Source organism: Micromys minutus (assembly GCF_963924665.1).
Source record: "Micromys minutus genome assembly, chromosome: 9".
Lineage (NCBI taxonomy): Eukaryota > Metazoa > Chordata > Mammalia > Rodentia > Muridae > Micromys > Micromys minutus.
The window spans coordinates 67,081,035-67,100,176 of NC_137978.1; the positions used below are offsets into that span (position 1 = coordinate 67,081,035).

The 19,142-nt window shown below is 39.8% G+C and overlaps 1 protein-coding gene across 5 annotated transcripts in view; it reads left to right on the forward strand.

Annotated features, from left to right (window-relative positions):
• GNB1 (G protein subunit beta 1) overlaps positions 1–19,142 on the forward strand; it is a 55,860-nt gene that overhangs the window by 25,142 nt on the left and 11,576 nt on the right. For all 5 annotated transcript variants that reach the window (XM_080920663.1, XM_080920662.1, XM_080920665.1 and 2 more), the window contains 4 exons: positions 5,834–5,930; positions 11,589–11,627; positions 12,795–12,901; positions 17,262–17,325. In XM_080920663.1, the coding sequence (XP_080776789.1) occupies positions 5,874–5,930; positions 11,589–11,627; positions 12,795–12,901; positions 17,262–17,325 (267 nt within the window). In that variant the 5' untranslated portion in view covers positions 5,834–5,873. The remainder of the gene's footprint in view (positions 1–5,833; positions 5,931–11,588; positions 11,628–12,794; positions 12,902–17,261; positions 17,326–19,142) is intronic.

The following is a 19,142-nucleotide window of genomic DNA, read 5'->3' on the forward strand; positions in this document are numbered from 1 at the left end:
AATGAGACTCTGTCTCAAAAATTAAAGGAAAAAAAAAGACAAAGGGAAAAAAAAATAGCATCTCAAACAAGGACAGTAGTATTCTTTGTCAATATGGCTTCTCAAATGTTGGGCATTAACCTTGGAGTTGTTCTGGTGAAGGAGACAATAAAGCAGTATAATCACCGAGAGGCTTATGAGATGGTGGCACATCAGACTGGTTATCTCATTTAATTTTTGTTTTAGCTCTGTGACATAAATGATACTTGTTTGTTTCTTTCAAGGCAGGGTTTCATGTTAAAGGCATGTACCATCACTGCCTTGCTTCATAGATGATGTTTTTCTCAGACCAGATTGAAAAAATGCTTTAGTGAGGTCTTCTTTGTATATTGGAGAAATTGAAATTATTTTTCAAATTATAGGTTTTTTGTGTGTATGCATGCACACATAGAAGTCAGAGGACAATTTGAAGGAGTTGATTTTCTTGAGTAATCAAAATCAAATCAGGCTCTGAGGTTTGACAGCAGATATCTTTTCTGGCCAAGCCATCTTGATGGCTCATGTTTCTCCTTTTCATCAGCAGGCTTGAAGCCCAAGTATCATTGTTATGTATGATAATGGGGTCCTGAAGTCACCATTGTACCCTGTCAAGACTCCTTCACAGGGTCTTGATCAGAGGAGCACTCTGCTTCTGCTACATTTGTCACAAAGTTGGGGGCTGTGTACTTCATACCACTTACGTGAACTGTTCTGACCATGCTAACCTTTTATTTAAAGATCAACTTGTTTGTCACATCTTTAGTCCATACTCTTAAATTATTTACATTTTCTAAATAGTTCTGATTTAAAGCTGAAGGCAGATATGGGTCATGGGCAGTCATGAGGCCTCAGCAGGTCCTGTCTTAGTGGATTAGGCTGGAAAGTGCTGTATCAGCACAGCCAGAGCTTACCTGGGACATGCTCTGGAGGAGAAGAGCTGCCTAGGCAGGCAGACCTGATGGTGGGGTTTCCAGAAGGGCCAGAGGACTAAGGACACTAAAGAGAAAGGCAAAGGTGACTAAACGTAAGTAAAGACTTGGTAAACATAATTTGTTTTCAGTTACTAAAGTTGTACGACTAGCATTATGGCAGACTTTTCAGTTGCATACTCCACTTTACTCAGACAGTGAGGAGGTAATATTGGGACAGCAGGCAAAGCCACTCACTGATGTTACATGGCAGGAGAAAACCAGCTCTTTTAGGTTATCCTCTGTCCTTGGTATATGTGTTGTGGTACATATTCATACACAATTAAATAAATAATATGTTTTAAAGATTACTATTAAGATTGTTTTCTGCCGGGCAGTGATAGCACACTAAGCAAACCTGGTCTCCTGAGCAAGTTTCAGAATAACCAGGGCTACACAGAGAAATCCTGTCTCGAGAAAACAAAAACAAACAAGTCGTTTTTTTTAAAAAAAAATCATGCTGCATAGGAGATAGAAGATTACTTAGGAGCAGTTTTCTCCTCCCACCTTTACATGGGGAGGTTCTAGGGCTTGAACTCAGGCTTGCACAGTAAGGGACTTAACCCACAGAGCCCAAAAATCTTTCTTTTGATTGGATGCTTTCATCATGTACTACAGGAAAAATATGTGACAGCTATCCAGCTATATTGCTTAAAAGTAGGAAAATGGATATACCAGAAACCTAGTAAGGAATAGAGCTGATGGCCTATTGAGATGACTTTGGGTAAGGTTAGTGGCTGCCGTGCCTGAGGAGTTTTTGAAGCAACTCAGAAAGAACCCATTTATAAAACATTGGTTCAACACCGTGTTGTTTTCAGTCTCATGGTGTAAAAGCTTTAGTGTTTATGTCTTGGTCAACTGCTGCTTGTTGACTAGACTAATTCAGGGCACCACATGACTTTGGTTGCTACTTTTTCTTCCATTAATGCTGGATTGGGTGGAAGGTCTGTATAGCCAGAGTTACTTTGAGGAAGATAAAGGGTGGTGACCCTGACTTTGTAAAACTAGTAAGAGGATTTCCACTTGGAACCTTTGTAAGGTAAAGCAAGCCAAACCATGCAAGACAAAAACAGCAGCACATCTTTTGGCCTGTGTTTTTATTTATTCAGGATTTTATTCTGCCATATAGGAATGAATATTCCTAAATTTTAGTCCTTGGGTTTTGTATGCTAAAGACAAAGACTCAGTCTTCTGCAAAATTAAATAATGTGCTTTAATCCCAGAGATGTCAAGGTGGCCTGAGGCATCTCCCTTGTTGAAGCTTGCCTAATGAATGGATCAAGCATCCACTCAAGAAACCAGACATGATGGGACATACCTATAACACTAGCACTGGGGAAGTGAAGTACAGTCAGAGTGGGTGCCAAGGGAAGTTTTAGTACATACTAGACTGTCTTAAGAAAGGCAGAAACAGGACTGGAAAGATGGCTCAGCACTCTTCTAGAGGCCCTGAGTTCAATTCCCCAGCAACAACATAGTGGCTCACAACCATCTGTACTTGGTGGCATCTGATGCCCCAACCCTGGTATGCAGTTGTTGTACATATATACACACAGACACCCAACATACATACATACATACATACATACATGCATGCATGCATGCATGCATACACACACATATACATACATCTTTATTTTTAAAAAAGACAAACAGGGTAAGGAGCACCAACAGAAAATGAGACTACCATTGTAGTTGATCAGTCTTTTAGAAGAGATGTTGCTGCATGCCCTGCTTTTCAAGCAAGCAGCAACAGCAGGTGCTGATCTAGGAACATGGAAGCCTCTCCTACAGCGCACAGCTTTACCTTGTAGACATTTCTTGGTTGCTCATGTTCTTCCTCTTCCTTTTCTCTCTCTCTCTCTCTCTTTCTCTCTTTCTCTCTTTCTCCCCCCCTTCTCTCTTTCCCCGCCCCCCTTTCTCTACTAGTGAATTCACCCTTCTCTCTGTCCTGCCCGCAACAGAGGCACTTAGTTTGAAGGGATTTTGTTACCAGGAGCCTATAGACCTGCAGAATAGAAAAGTATAAGGAACTGTAACAGTTTTGGGGTTATCTAGATGATTTATTATAGATGTGTTTTACTCTTAATAAAAATATCAATGATCTAAGGACTCAGGAGACAAAGGAAGGCAAATCTTAGTTTGAAGCCAACCTAGTCTACAAAGTGAGTTCCAGAACAGCTCTCGGAGGGAGGAAAAAAAGAAAAAAATATTGGGTTTTTTTTTTTTTTTAATTTATTTATTGTATGTACATGGTTGCTGTATTCACATACACCAGAAAAGAGCATCAGATTCTTCTACAGATGGTTGTAAGCCACCATGTGGTTGCTGGGAATTGAACTCAGGGCCTTTGGAAGAGCAGTCAGTGCTCTTAACCAACAAGCCATTTCTCCAGCCCCCAAGCATTTTATATTTTTAACTTCGACTTTGACAGAGTTGATGGGATCTTGATAAACAATCTAAGGGGCCTGAAGAAAAGGAGTCTTTCTGCCTCTGCATCTCCCAAATTCTGAGATTATGAATATGCTATTATACCTGTTTTTATAATTATTATTATAAAATTTGTGTTTATGCAGGTATGCTCATGAATGTATGTTTATGGTTGTATTCACATGTTTATCCAGGTATATTCATCTTTGTATGTATGAAGGCTGATCGTGTTATTTTATTAGTCGACCTCACTTGATAACACAAGGTCTTACTGAACCTAGAGCAGTAGTTCTCAACCTGTGGGTTATGACCCTTTTTTGGGGTCAAATGACTGTTTCACAAGGTTAGCCTAAGTATATACTCAGGAAGTAGCAACACAAATAATTTTATAGTTGGGAGTCACCACAACGTAAGGAATTATATAAAAGGGCAGCTGCATTAGGAAGGTAAGAGCCACATACCTAGAGGTTTTCATTTCAACTGGTTTAGCTGACTATTAAGTCCAAAAATCCATTCCCCACCATCTTTCACCTCCTTAATTATTACACAAAAATTTTGTTGATTGTGGGGGGAGGACTAGAGAGATGACTTAGTAGTTGAATGTACTTGATGCTCATCCAGAGGACCCTAGTTTCATTTCCAGTGCCTACATGGCAGCTAACAAACCATATAACTAAGGTTCAGGGAATCCACTGTATTATTCTGACCCTAGGGCACTAGGCATTCACTCTGTCTGTTTGTCTGTGTGTGTGTGTGTGTGTACCATGTAGTCAAAACACTCAGGTTTTGTGTAATTTGCACGGGGAATTAAGGTTCTTGCATAAATTACGTTGCTATTAAGTAATTTCATCTTCAATTTTATGGTGTTTTAATCACATTTATGATTGATTTAATAACCAACATTTTTGTCAGAAGTGTAGCCTGGGGCTAGAGACATGGCTCAGTGGTTAAGAGCACTGACTCTTCTTCCAGAGGTCCTGAGTTCAACTCCCAGCAACCACATGGTAGTTCACAACCATCTGTAATGGGATCTGACGCCCTCTTCTGGTGTGTCTGAAGACAGTGACAGTGTACTCACATACATTAAATAAATGAAGTACAACCTGTATGCCCCAAGTACAGTGGTAGATGAAACCTGCTGTTCTACCACTTGAGAGTCTGAGGCAGGAGATTGGCTTATTAGTTTAAGCCCAGCATAGGAAGGCACACAGGCATCTCTATCTATGACTTTCTCTGTGGAAATGAAGTCTTTTGTTGTTGTTTTATTTTGTTTTGGGTTTTTTAGACAGGGTTTCTATGCAGTCCTGGCCGTGCTAGAACTGGGTATCTAGGTCAGGCTGGGTCTGTAGATCAGGCTGGCCTTGAATTCATATCTTCCCTTTTCCACCTCCCAACTGCTGGGTCAGATTAAAGGCATGCTCCATACTCTGAGATATTTTATTTTTTGAGGCAGTGTCTCACGAAGCACAGACTGGCCTGAAACTACTGGGTAGCTGAAGATGACGTTGAACTTCTTGCTTCCATCTCCTGAGTGGAATTGTAGGTTAGCATCTCCTCCGCATGTGGGAATCCATACATTGTAGATAAGCAGCCTGCTGACTGAGCTAAACCATCTAGTTTTGAAACAGTCGTATCCCAGGCTGGCCTCAAGTTATGTAGCCAAGGATGACCTTAAAAGATGACTCGAATCCTCTTGGTTATTTTTCAAGTGCTGGGAGTATAGATATACACACCACCACACCCCATTTGTCTTGGGGCTGGACTCAAGTTCAGAGCTCCATGCATGTAAGGCAAACTCTACCAACTGAACTTGTGCACATTCCAAAGTCATTTTTATAACAAGATGATCTCCGTTGTCTCTGACTACTATGAGGATATTGTTTTATTTGGCTGGGTGTGGGCATGCAGCACTTTGACCAGCCTTATTCAGCCATATCTAGAAGGGTCAAGGCATTTCTAGGTTCCTGGGACTCCTCAGCCTAGGGTTTGGGGGGAAATAGAGGACTTTTGGATGTCTCTTTGTTCTTTACAGCTCCTGATAACTGCCATAGAGTCAAAGTACTAGTTTTCCTGATTGCTTCAGTCCTGTTTCCTAAAGAAATTACTTTTGTTTTCTCTGTGTGACACTATTCTGGATATCTATATAAGATTTTTCCTTCTTCAGCCACCTAAGTAGTGGAATGTACCACTGTTATTGACATTTTCTTTTTCAGTCCACCACAATATTTTCAGCAGTATATTAGTACAGTCAATGAAAGTGAAGATTGTGTTTTTAATTTAGTTCTAGATAGGGTTTCAGAAGTTCTGATGAGTGCTGCAGGAAAGCACTCCTTTGCTTTATGATATTATAGCTGTGAAGCTTTCAGTTAACCAGTGATACCATAGCTTATGCATCTCATGCTGTGTTTCTGTTGCAGAGCTTGGATTCTGAAGTGTGGAAAGCACTGAGACGTGAAGATGAGTGAACTTGACCAGCTGCGGCAGGAGGCCGAGCAACTGAAGAACCAAATTAGAGTATGTATCTATTTGTGTTTGATATATTTAACATCAGAAACAGTGACATGAAATTGGTCTAGTATGTGCTAGTTATGTGTCCAGATAACTGCTCTGTTATGTTTTTTCTTTTTATAATTTGTTACTTGAATGTACGTGGCATGTTTCTGTAAAATTTATTAAAGTTTTTGAACTTCTTCAAACCCCAGGGAACTAGGCTTTGGATCTTCCTCTGTGGCTACTTTTAGGTCACTTTTATCAGAAAGAGCAAGACTATTAAGTTGAGAACAGAAAAAGATATTTTGAACGAAAGGATCAGTAAAGTGCCATTTTAGATGTTTCTGTCTTATTTTTCATAATTTCACAATGGTTTGTGCTCCGGGATGACCATTGGAATGTATGCAACAGCTCTTGGGTCACCAGAGAGAGCAGATGTGTCTACCTGAGTACAAAACGACATGAAAGATCAACTGCTCATTATAGAGAGACAATTAATTCAAGTATGTGTTTAAGTTTTTTGTTTTTCTTAGACTTGATCTAAGAGCATGGAAAAAAGACTTAAGACTTAACCAAGAAAACCCCAGTTTTCATGTTCTTGTCTGTAAGGATATAGCTGTCTATCCTTCAGAGTCTCACTGAGCCGTTAACAACAGTTCATGTGTATTTAACTTGTCGGTTGTTCTCAGGCTTCCAGTAGGACTAGATGAGGAATCACCAGCATCATTTTAGCCAACTTTTACCTGAATTTAAGAAAACATACCAAGATAGCCTAAGATTTAGAAAGATTTAGAGTAGAGATATCCTCTGCTTGTAGGCACCTCACTGGACATAGGTGTCTACATCTACACTGTTCTTCAATGTGTCTGCTTCCATGAGTTAATAAAAATACCTTCTAAAATACTGGATGTGGTATAAAAGTTATTTAAGTAATATCAGAAGATGTTATCCTAAATTAATTTCACATGGAAGGCAAATATATAGCACACAACTACACCTAGCCCTTGCTAGGGTTAGGATTTTTGGGAATGCTACATGGGGTTGAGCTTTTACTATGGAACTAATAGGTTGATGTCAAAATATGGGTTGAAGTGATCTTCCTGTGTCAGTCTCCTCATAACTGGGATTGCACAGCATGCCTGGTTTTCCCTAAACTTTTGCATGATTTAAAAACTTAAAGCCAGGAGCTGAGCATGGTGGCACACACTTTTAGCCACAGTACTTGGGAGGTAGAAGCAGAGTGCTAAGAGTTCAAAGTCACCCTCAGCTGCATAGTGACCCCAAGGCTCTCCTCATGAGACCATCTCTCAAAAGGCAACAACAGAGAAATGGCTCAACAATTAACAGCCCCTACTACAATTTCAAAGGACCCCAGTTGGGTTCCCAGTGCCCAGGTCAAGTGGCTCCAATCTTATGCAAGCCTTTACCTTCAGGGAATTTGACACCTCTGGACACACGCACTAAAAAAATTTTAAAGTCAGTGCAATAGGGCCTGTCTGTAATGCCATCAAGTCTACAGGAGTATTGAAGGTTTGAGGCCTATGCATCGGTCATATGTTTTTGAGGTCATTTCTTTGTTCCAAAGTTCTGAAAATGTAGAGTATAGAAATTAAAATTCTGAGCTGGAGAGTTGGCTCAGTGGTTAAGAGCACTGACTTCTATTTGTTTTTGTTTTTTTTTTTTTAAGGTTTATTTATATAAGTCCACTGTCACTGTCCTCAGACACACCAGAAGAGGGCATCAGATCTCATTACAGATGGTTGTGAGCCACCATGTGGTTTCTGGGATTTGAACTCAGGACCTCTGGAAGAGCAGCCAGTGCTCTTAACCACTGAGCCATCTCTCCAGCCCTGAGCACTGACTTCTCTTCCAGAGGTCCCGAGTTAAAATCCCAGCAACCACATCCTGGCTTACAACCAACTAATTGTTATGGAATCTGATGTCCTCTTCTGGTATGTCTGAAGTCAGCAACCATGTACTTACATAAAATAAATAAATAAATAAATCTTTAAAAAAAGAAATTAAAAATCTGAGGGGCAGAGTTGTATTTAATAACTACCTGAAAAATTTCAAGTTTACATTAAAAGTAGTTATAAATTATAGTGTAATTAAAATTTTTTGTTTGCTTGTTTATTTATCTTTTTTTGACAAGGTCTCACTATGTAACTATGGTAGTTCTAGAACTCACTATATAGACCAGGCTGGCCTCAAAGTTAGATTCACCTGCCTCTGCCTTCCAAGGGCTGGAGACTAAAAGTGAGTGTCACTATGTCTGGCTTGTGATTTGAACTTTTTGGTTTTTCAAGACAAAGTTTCTCGGTTTGACTCTGACTGTTCTGGAACTCACTTTGAAGACGAGGCTGGCCTCCCAAATGCTGGAATAAAAGGCGTGCACTACCTCTGCCTGGTGGGATTTCAATTTTTAAAAGGGAAGCAGGGGGTTGAAGAGATAGCTCAGAGGTTAAGAGCACTGACTGTTCTTCCAGAGGTCCTGAGTTTAATTTCCAGCAACCACATGGTGGCTCACAACCATCTGTAATGAGATCTGGTGCCCTCTTCTGACCTGCAGGCATACATGCAGGCAGAATGCTGTATACATAATAAATCTAAAAAGGGGGTGGGAGGAAGCAGGGTGGAGATGGCTGTGCTGTTTTAAGTTAAGCCAACATGGATGTCAACTACATGTCAGGAAAGGAAGATTTAGGGAAAGGATAAGAAAGCCCAAGTGTTGGAAGGAAGCATGCTTAGAACAGATTGAAAGGAGAAAAAGAAATACTCAGAAAAGCTAGCAAATTTACAAAGCCACATGGTTATGACTGTGTAGCTGCTGAGATTTAAATCATTTAACAGTAGATGAAGAGAGATTGTATGTCAAAGATAAATGTCATGCAAGGTTTTTATAATCAACTTTACATACTTCCTGTGCTTTTTCTCCTGACACATGTATAGTCCCTAGTACCCACCCACTTTTCTGCATCCACATAGTGCCTCTCTAATTATAGCACTCAAGAAGTAGAAATAGGAGGATCAGAGTTCAATTCCAGCCTCAGTGACATATCAGGTTTGTTTGAGGCCAAGTGGGTAACATGGGGTGTTATGTCAATCTATGATATTATGTTAACATATGTTGGTAATATGAAATCTTAAGCTTCATCTAGTCCCATCTAAATTATTATTTCAGTCAATAGAGTCTTACTGAGATCGTTTGCAATAGTTACATTTCAGGTTGTTTTTTTTTATTATTATTTTATTTACATTTCGAATGTTCTCTCCCCTCCACCCCCATTCTCTCCTTCCCTTGTTTTGGTTTTAAAGTTTAGCTCACGCCTCCCTGTGAGGGCATTCTTTAGTTTACTCTCACTGTGTCTGAGTGCACAGAGTAGTTGATGACCCAACTACCGATCTCCTTTTTGGACAGCACCATTTTGACCATTCTTTTTAGAGCCACTCTGTTTCAACCATCATGATGAACATCATCTTCACAAATGGCTGCCTGGGTTTGGGCCTTGCCTCTCAGCACTGCACTAATTTTAGAATGGGTTGGTGAGAAGTGAAGGCCATTGATTCTAAATGGGAATGGAAGACTTGTTTTTGAGACATGGTCTCACTATGTAGCCTTGGCTGCTCTGCACTTGATGTGTAGACCACTGGCCTCAGACCGCCTGCCTCTGCCTCCCAAGCTTACTTTGGAGAGTAAAGCTATATGCACTATCTTAGCTGGCAAAGAGTACTCAAAGTAAAATTATGGAGTTAGATACTTAAATGGTTAAGTTTAATCCCAACACTGCCTATAACTCTAGCTTTAGAGAATCCAGCACTGTCTTTTGGTTTCCATGGGTATCTGCATACACATAAATTAAAAACAAACTTAAGGGAGGAAAAAAGTAAAATGTTCTTTACCAATTGTCTGCTGAATATGTGCTTGCTAAAAAATTTAGCATGAGGGCTGGAAGTTTGGCATAACTCAGTAGTCTAATGCTTTCCTAGTGATGCAGTCCCCAGCATGCTGGTGTGGTTGAGCTTGACATTTATGGAGGTACTGGGAAAGTAGGATTGTCTTCAGTTTGAAGGCTAGCCTGGACTACAAAACAATAATCTATTTTAAAATCAAAAGCAGAAGGTTGGGTGTGGTAGCACATACTTTTAATCTTAGCAGTCATAAAGGCAGAGTTAAGTGGATCTCCATGAGTTCTCAGTCAGCCTGGTCTGTATAACAAGTTTCAAGGCAGCCAGGATTATATAGAGACCCTATCTCAAAACAAATACAGAATCATAAACAGAGCAGATAAGGTAATTCATCAAATAAAGGTTCTTACCACCCAACAGTGCAAACCTGAAGACCTGAGTTTCATCTCTGGAGTCCACTCAAGAAGAAAGGAGAGCACCGTTACTACAAAGTTGTCCTATGACTTCCATACTTTGTATGGAGTAGCATGTGTACTGATACACATCAGTCCTATTCTTGGGTTTGTTTGTTTTGGTTTTTTACTAACAAAGCTTTTGTGTGTGTGTGTGTGTGTGTGTGTGTGTGTGTGTGTGTGTGTGTGTGTGTGTGTGTGTTTGGTTCTCCTCTGTCCCCCAACTACCACCAAAACAGGGTTTCTCTGTGTATCCCTGGCTGACTTGTTGTGTACTTTACTCAACAGTCTTATATAGAAATAGTTGGTTATATAATTTCTTTTGTTTTGATTATGAGCAGATTCATTAATGATGAATTTGGAACCTAGACGTTTGTTCTGTTCCCATAGTAGTGGTCATCTCGGTATATTTTCCATGTCATCAGCTTGTGATATTCACCCAGACTTAATAAAGTAAAAATCTTGCTTGGTGAGGCAGTTTGTCATGGAGCATTGATCTGGGAATGCTCTACTTCATTTGAAGAATCTGGCCTATTGCCAGCTGCTGCTTTGGAAGCAGGTGATCAGTTTCTTGGTCAAGATTGTCAGTTCTTTTGAATTATGCCTGTATTGAAAATTTGAACTTTTACAAATGAAGTTGTCTCACTTTTCTTCCTAATGGATATATATGTATTTAACAATTATGTGCAATTTTGAGATGTCAGTGTTTATTTTACTTAAAAGTGAAAACACTTTAATTAATATGGTAAAAATTAAAGATAAATTACCATGGTATATCCTTTTGTAGGTCTTAGCTACATTGTCATGTTTTATAGATAGATTGCTGTTTGGTTACCAGTCTCATTAAAATTTTATTAACAATTTCAGATCTCTTGTTCTATTCGTAGAACTTAGATTTAATCATTGTTTGGCTTAAAAATAAAGTCCTTACACAATGCATTCCCAAAGAGAAGCTTTTGGCTGGAATAGCTAGTTGGTTTTCAGCCTGCTTCTTTCTTGCAGCCCCTTGTCCTCTGATGTAAACTGTGGGAAAGACAGAGCCCGTGTGTTGGCTGTGGGAAGTTTGCCTTGGCTTTCAGACTGCTCACTGCTGTACCAGCATCCAGTGTGGTGCCTGAGCCTGCCTGTAGTAGTCTCAGGGTCCCCAGAGTTAGGTTTAGGGGTTGTGAATTGTGTCTGCTTTGGCCTGAACAATTCAAAAGTGGCAGTGGACTTGGGAGCATTAGAGGAGGGACAGTTTGTGGAGGCTTCCTGAAACTTTGGTAGGGAAGGTCCTAAAGTTGAAAGTGTGGGATACAACTAATTCCCATTTGTTATTTCCTAGGATGCTCGTAAAGCATGTGCAGATGCGACTCTTTCTCAGGTAAGAAACAATTCCACCTATCAGTTGTCCGTAATGTCCATTCTGGTATGGGCTTTTATCATGTGGAATGAGCACTTTTGTCTTGTGGGGTGAGGTTGTAAAACCACTGTTAGGGCTTTCCATTTGGAAGTTGTTTTGGTGGCAGGCAGAGAGGACTGGACCCACTAGTTCTTAAGATGTAAATGAGATCTCTACTGTTTGATCCAACAATTTAATCAAACTGGTTTTAAAACATGTACAGGACTGGTAAGATGACTCAACAGGCAAAGGAGCCTGCTACCAAGCTTGACAACCTAAGTTCAATCCCCAGATCTCACATGGTAGAAGGAGATTCACTCTGACCTCTGCCCCTCTCCTACTCAAGTAAAAAAAGTTCAGTTAAAACTGTATGGACATTCAGCTCCTGCAGTGTAGTCATTGCTATGATAAAACACTTTTTGGAGAGGAAAGCAAGAAAGCATTTATTTTGGTTTACACTTCTAGGTAATAATAATATTATTGAGGGAAGTCAGGGCAGGAATCATAGAGGAAAATTGTTCACTGGTATGCTTTCTCAAACAGCCAAAAATAATCTAATCTGCTTAGAAGTTCTCTTGTTCACAATGGGCGGACCCTGATTTGTCTATTAGCAATCCAGACAATGTTCCATACATATTGCCACAGAGGAATCTGATCTGGGCAGTATTAGTATGATGGGGGATGACAGTGCCTATATGCTTGGTAAGGGGTGAGGTACTGAGGTGTGTGAAAGTGTGGCTGTGGTGTGTTGCTGATAAGCATGCTGTATACTTAAAGCATGGATTCACTGGACAAGGGAGTCGGTCCCCAAACTACAGAGTACATAGTTGAATCATGTTACCTAAGAGAGCAATGTGCAGTTTAAAGTTTATGAATTGGCTGCTGGAGAGATGGCTTAGCAGTTTAGAACACTTGCTGCTTTTGTAGAAGACCTGGATTCTTTTTCCAGCACTTTGTAGTGGTTCACAGCTGTCTATAAATCTTCTGACCTCTTAGGGCTTCTGCATGCTAAAAATATTTTCTTGCATAAATACAGGATTTTCCATTTAATATATTTTTGGTTCTTAGTTGACATTATATTACAGAACCCACATAACGCAAATCAAGAGTATTTTCTAAAATTAATCTGTCCTAATTTTATTTTTTAAGATCACAAACAACATTGATCCAGTGGGAAGAATCCAAATGCGAACCAGGAGAACACTGAGGGGGCATTTGGCAAAGATTTATGCCATGCACTGGGGAACAGACTCAAGGTACGAATGGGGCCTTCCAAAAGCAGTACTTGAAACGTTGGCTGGCTGCTAGGGTTTCTAAAAGATAATGGTTAGAAAGTTGAGTGAGTGGCTGTGGTAGCACACTTAACTGGATGACTGCACTACTTTCCTTTTCATAGTAGCACCTGCTTTTCTTCATACCTTTTAGTTGTTTGGTCTCTGTTGTCTTGGCTACTCTGAACTGTGTTGTAATGCAGGCATTGGGTAGTGGAGGCTAAAAGGTGATACGTTCACAGCAGCAGACTGTGGTCCCAAAAACTAAGTGTGGGTTTCAGTGGTCTCTTTATCCTCACTGGAAAGCCTTATGGAAAATAAATGAATGGCTATCATTATCATCTTATTACATGGCCCTGCCATCTACTTGTTTGTCATTTAAAGAGATACTAACATTTTGAGGTTTCTTTCTTTTATACTTTGATAACTAGCCCTTATTGGACATCTGAGTCTCTTCTGACTTTTCCACTCATAATGAAACGGTGCAACATGGTGTGTGTTCCTCTTCCAGACCCAACTGAGTCTCAACATCCTTTGCTTTGAGTCACTTTTTTTCATTTTCTGTTATCAGAGTGGAATTTCTGCTTGGTTTTCTCTTTGTGAAATTATCTGCTGTAGGGTGTAAGTAGCTAGAGAACAAAAGCTTCTATCTTTAGCTCTCTGCAGGGTCCCATACAATTGTTTGTGAAAATGAGTACTTTCTGATGCTGTCTAATAATGGAAACAGTTCCATCAAAAAAGAAAAGGGGTAGGGCATTGTGTTCTTGCTGTAGTTTTAGCTAGATAGATCATGAATACATTCTGTTGTTGCTGTCAGGATTGTTAAGGGTAGACTTGTAGATTTGTTGATTGATTGTATTTTTTCAGTGCTAGTATTGAACCTAGGGTCTCATGACCGCTAAGGTACACCTAATTCAAGAATAAATACTATATGTTCCCACCACAAAAAGATGCTAAAAATGTGAGGTAATGACTGTGTTAATTCACTTACCCTTTCTGTGATGTAAACATTAAACAACGTATAGCCCATAGTTATTGTCAATTAAAAATAAAGATCCTTCAGAAAAAACTAAAGTTAAAAAATGGACAAGCAGTGTTGGCACACTTCTTTATCCACAGCACTTGGGATTAAGTAATAAAGCAGGTTCTAGGACAGCTTGGGCTACATGAAACACTGTCTTAAAAAGCAAATAGAACCTTCCAAACAAACATTTAGGGATTGTTTTAGATAAAGCATACTTTCTGGCTAGTCAGTGCTTGCATCTTAAAATCCAAAATAGCTTTTTAAGGAGTTGTTCTTGGCATGTATACCCCACTAACCCCTTACATCATTCCCATGCTTTTGCACTAATAGTAAAGGGTTATTATTGAGCTTAGCGTGGTCACAAGTGTCTTTAATCTCAGTACTTGGGAGACAGAGCAGATAGATCTCTGTGAGATCAAGAGCAGCAGTAAGTTTTAGGCCAACCATGTAGCACAAGCTTGAAGACCTAAGTTTAGATCTCCAGGACACATGTAAAAACTGATTATGGCCAGACACTTGTAACCCCAGTGCTTCAGTAGGGTAGAGACAGAAGAATTACGGGTATCCCTGGCCCTAACAGAAAAATGATGAGCTCTAGGTTCAGAGTGAGACTACTGCAAAGGAATAAGGCAGACAAGTGCTAGAAATCAGGTCTACTTCTGTGTGGATTACTGGGACCAATTATTTATATATTTTTTGTTTGTTTGTTTTTCAGGGAGGTGTTTCTTTCAGGACAGGGTTTCCCTGTGCAGCCATGGCTGCTTAGGAACTGTGTAGATAGGGCTGGCCTTAAACTCAGTGATGCTCCTACCGCTGCCTCCTGAGTGCTGGCATTGAAGGGCTGGTTGCAGGAGCCACCACACCTGGTTCAGGGGATCAGATTTAATGGAAGGACTTGCTTCATAGGCACTTTTACTTGAGCTATCTCTCTAGCCCTAAAATGTAACTTGTAATAATATTCCAGTAGTGCTTTTTTAGTTCTCTGGGGGTTTAAATTCCCCCCAGCCTGATTAAGTAGTATGTGGGTTTGGGCTGTGATCGCCTCTGTTCTAGGCAGCTATTTGGCTAGTTCTCAGTTTCTATCTCTGTTGGAGGACAGAACAGGAAAAGCTTCAGACAGCACAATGAACTGTGTTGGTTCCTCTAAGTTACGTGACCTGAGATTAGAAGGTGTGTCTTCTTTCACCTTCTGGAGGATCAGCTCACAGCTTACCATTGTCTTAATTCTTCACTGAGTTAGCAATTATTGAGCTCTCTGAAGGTGACTTCTTAAATCAGAGGATGAGCTACTAAAGATGTCTCTTAATACCCTTGCTCTCAGAGTCTCAAAAAGACCAGGCAGAAATAGAGCAGCAGAGGGGCCTTAACTATCCTGTGAAGATGGTTGAAAGTACCTTAGGTATGATGACTGAATGTAGATAGAAGGGTGGACTTTAACCACCATAGATGGGGAGCTGGAAAGACTTTTGAGTAGCTACATAGTACCCCAACACACCCAACCCCCCCCCCCCCCAAGAAGTAAAAGAATTATCCAAGGATGTAGAGATTTGGCTTCCTAGTTGAATTTCCTTTTATTCCCTAGACTGTCAGAAAGAAAAAAAAAATGTACCAGAGGACTGAGGTGCATTTCATTGGTAAACTACAATTACTGTGCAGGAGACTCTGAGTTCAATTTCTAGAACCGAAAAAGAAATAAAAGTTGTAGCTGAGAAGCAACTGGATGCCTGTGCTCAGTTCTGTGATAAATTTTGCAACAAAGGATAGAAAGGAATTTTATTTCTTATCACATATGTGTTCTTTATAAAGGAAATTTATATATCAGAACATAGTTTGACAAGGTATGATGTAGCATGGCTTTAGTGCAAGCACTTTTGGAGGCAAAGAGACAAGTAGATACCTGTGAGTTTGAGGTCATCCTGGTCTACATAGGACAGTCAGAGTTACATAGTAGAGGGATCCTGTCTCAGAATGGCAAATCAGTTAGCCAAACAAACATGGTTTGATTAAAAGTGTCAGAGGGCTTAGAATGACATGGTTGAGTTTACCCCAAATCTTGAATCTGTTTCAGAAATCCAAATATGCCCAAATATGCTTGTGGCTGAAATGTCTACAATATTTTGATTACAATTTGAAGTTAAAATCTTTATGTCACTGTCACATGGTGGACCTGGAAGAGCCTCTCACTTTTCTTTAAACAAGAATACATTGTGTAGGACTCTGTGTCTGGGCTTAGCTGTGCTCTCAGTCACTTCCCAGATAACTTAGGTTCCTTTGCCTGTTAGTCATGCTTGCCTTTTACAGTATATCCTGCCTTAGTTCTACAGATTCCAAACTTAGCACAGCTGCCCCAAACTAGGATAGAGAATCCTGAGAAACTCATAATTCACTATAGTTGGTGCCTTGCCCTCTCACTGCCACGCAGGTGGAGATTCTCTCTCTCTCTCTCTCTCTCTCTCTCTCTCTCTCTCTCTCTCTCTCTCTCTCTCTTTCTCCCCCTCCCTCCCTCCCTCCTCCCCATTCATTGGTTACAATGTACAATATCATACAAGCTTATGGGTTATAGTCCAGTTTGATTTCTTCTGGTGTGATTAAATACTGAATAAGAGCAACTTGAGATTTTTATTTCAGCTTATATTTTTAGTCTATGGTAAAAAAGAAATCAGCAACGACCACAGAGGAATACTGTTTACTAGTGTTCTCTTTAGCATTTACTTAAACCCTGCTTCCTGGTGCCATCTAGGACTACACTGCCCACATTCAATTATTTATCAAGGAATACCCCCATAGGTTTACCTATATGCTAATAGGATGGAAGTATTTTCTCAGCTGAGGTTCCTTCTTCCTTAGAAGACTCTAGCTTCTGTACCCCCTCAATATAATAAAAACAGGGCAGGGTGTTTAAAATAGATTAAAATGGTTTCTGAGTGGGGAGTATTTCAAGCTTTTCCCATAATATTCAGGCTTTCTTGGTGTCAGATTGAACAAAACTGTGTCCTAAATATTTGATACTTCTCATGGCTCCGTATCTAATTTAACTTGGAATAAAAAAAAGAAGCCTGTCAGAAGCAGGTCAGGTCAGTATCACCTCTCAGGTGATAAGGGAAGCGCTGGTAGTCTGGTCATCCAGGTGTTCCCAGGGCAGAACTGTTATCTGACACCAATCATGGTATTCCATTGCTCCAACATTGAAATCCTATCCTTTTTTTCTATTATTAAGTGTATTTGTATTTCATTTTTAGCAACTGTGTTTTTAAAGCTCTAGTTGGGCATCACCAAGATCTTTTGTTTTTATTTTTTTCTTTTCCTTTATCTTTTCTCCAGGCTCCTTGTCAGCGCCTCTCAGGATGGAAAACTCATCATCTGGGACAGCTATACCACAAACAAGGTGGGCAATACAAGATTTTTTCCTGGAACAGTAGCAGTCTGTTGTTCATGAGTAATGATGACTTCTAAGGGTGATAGAAGAGCTCCTGTTGCTGGCCCTTGAGGTGGGCACACAGCTGTGCCGTGGTTCTTGTCTTGTCATGTAGATAGGAGCCGAGAGCTTCCTCATCCTTGTACAAGAGTTACACTGCAGTCTTAGTCTTGACTGGGAACATCCCTGGTTTATTTCTAGAATACTGAAATGTAGACTTTATTTATTTAGTAGTTAGCTTTGTTTTAACAAGAGATAATCTAAAATGCACTGTACTTTAAGGGTTAGCAGAGGATTGGGAATGTAGCTCAGTGGTAGAGTACTTTCTACTGGGCTTCATTTCCTACATTTGATTCCCAGAACCACAAAAGATAAAAATCAATGTAACTCAACAGATTGGTAGAAGTCTGTAACTCTGCTCACACAGGAGGCTAAAGCAGGAGGATCCAATAAGCCCAGAAGGTCAAACCTACCATAATAAGATATAGGAAAGGAGGGAAAAAAGAAGATAGAGATATTAGGTACAAATCCCTGAATTCAATTTTTACTTCACTTATATTGAAATAAATTACACTGGGTATGGTGGTACATATTCATAACCTATCATTTGAGAAATGGAAGCAGGAGCCTAAAAGATTAAAGATCATGCGTACACACATACTAAAATTGAAATCAGCCAGAACTACATGAGTCCTTGCCTCAAAAAAAAAAAAAAAAAAAAAAAAATCCACTTAAATTCTGAGTGGGTGGGTGTGGTGGCCAGTCTATAATTCTAGCATTTGGAAGACAGAGACAACAATCCCCAGAGCAATCTGACTAGAGTCATATAGATGAGCTCTAGATAGAATTGAGAAGGTGGAGTGTGATCAAGGAAGGCTCCCAGCGTACTTTCTCTGGCATATATTTATGCACAAATATACACAAACACTTTTTTAAAAGGTACAGGAAGACAGGTGTGGTAGCACACACCTTCAATCTCAGAAGTTAGGAGGTAGAGGCAGGTAGACCTCTGTGAGTTGGGGGCCAGCCTGTTCTATAAAGTGAGTTCCAGGACAGCCAGAGCTGTGACACCAAAAAACCTTGTTTACAAAAACAAGCATAAAGCTGCAGGGCTGGAAAGATTGTTCAGTCACTGCCTGATTTTTTCCAGAAGGTCTGAGTTTCATTCCCAGCGCCTACATGGTGGTTCTCAACCATCTGTATGTCCAGTTCAAGGGGAGTCCACTGCCCTCTTCTAGCCTTCCCAGGCACTGTACTTCTGTGGTAAACATTTAATCAAATGTTTCTACAGATAACATAAAATTGAATAAAACCGCAAAACAAATTTTAACTGCTGTCATCAATCTGAACAGCAAGATTAACTATGTTACCAATGTACAGTTAGGTTATTGCATGTGTATGTCAGAGAGAGAATGAATATGAATCAGTTCTGTCTCCTAGGCTGGCCTTATATTACAGTTATCTTTCTGCCTTAGCTTCTTTAGTGCTGAGGATTAGCATGAATCACCATGCCTGGCGATTTTTTCTTTATTTTTGCTTTTTCCTTATTTTTTTTTTCAAAAGCTTATGGCCATCATAAATTAAAGGGAAAAATAAATCTTCAAAATCACATTGACATCAGTTACTCCTTAAATCATTAAAAATACAAATATAATTTGTGTTTTCTTTGAGATAGTTTCTCATTATGTATAGGTCAAAATTGTCATCAGGGCGAGTGATATACAGCCTAGTGGACAAGACTGAGTTCAGTTCTCAGAACCAAAAAAGATAGACAAAACCAAAAACCC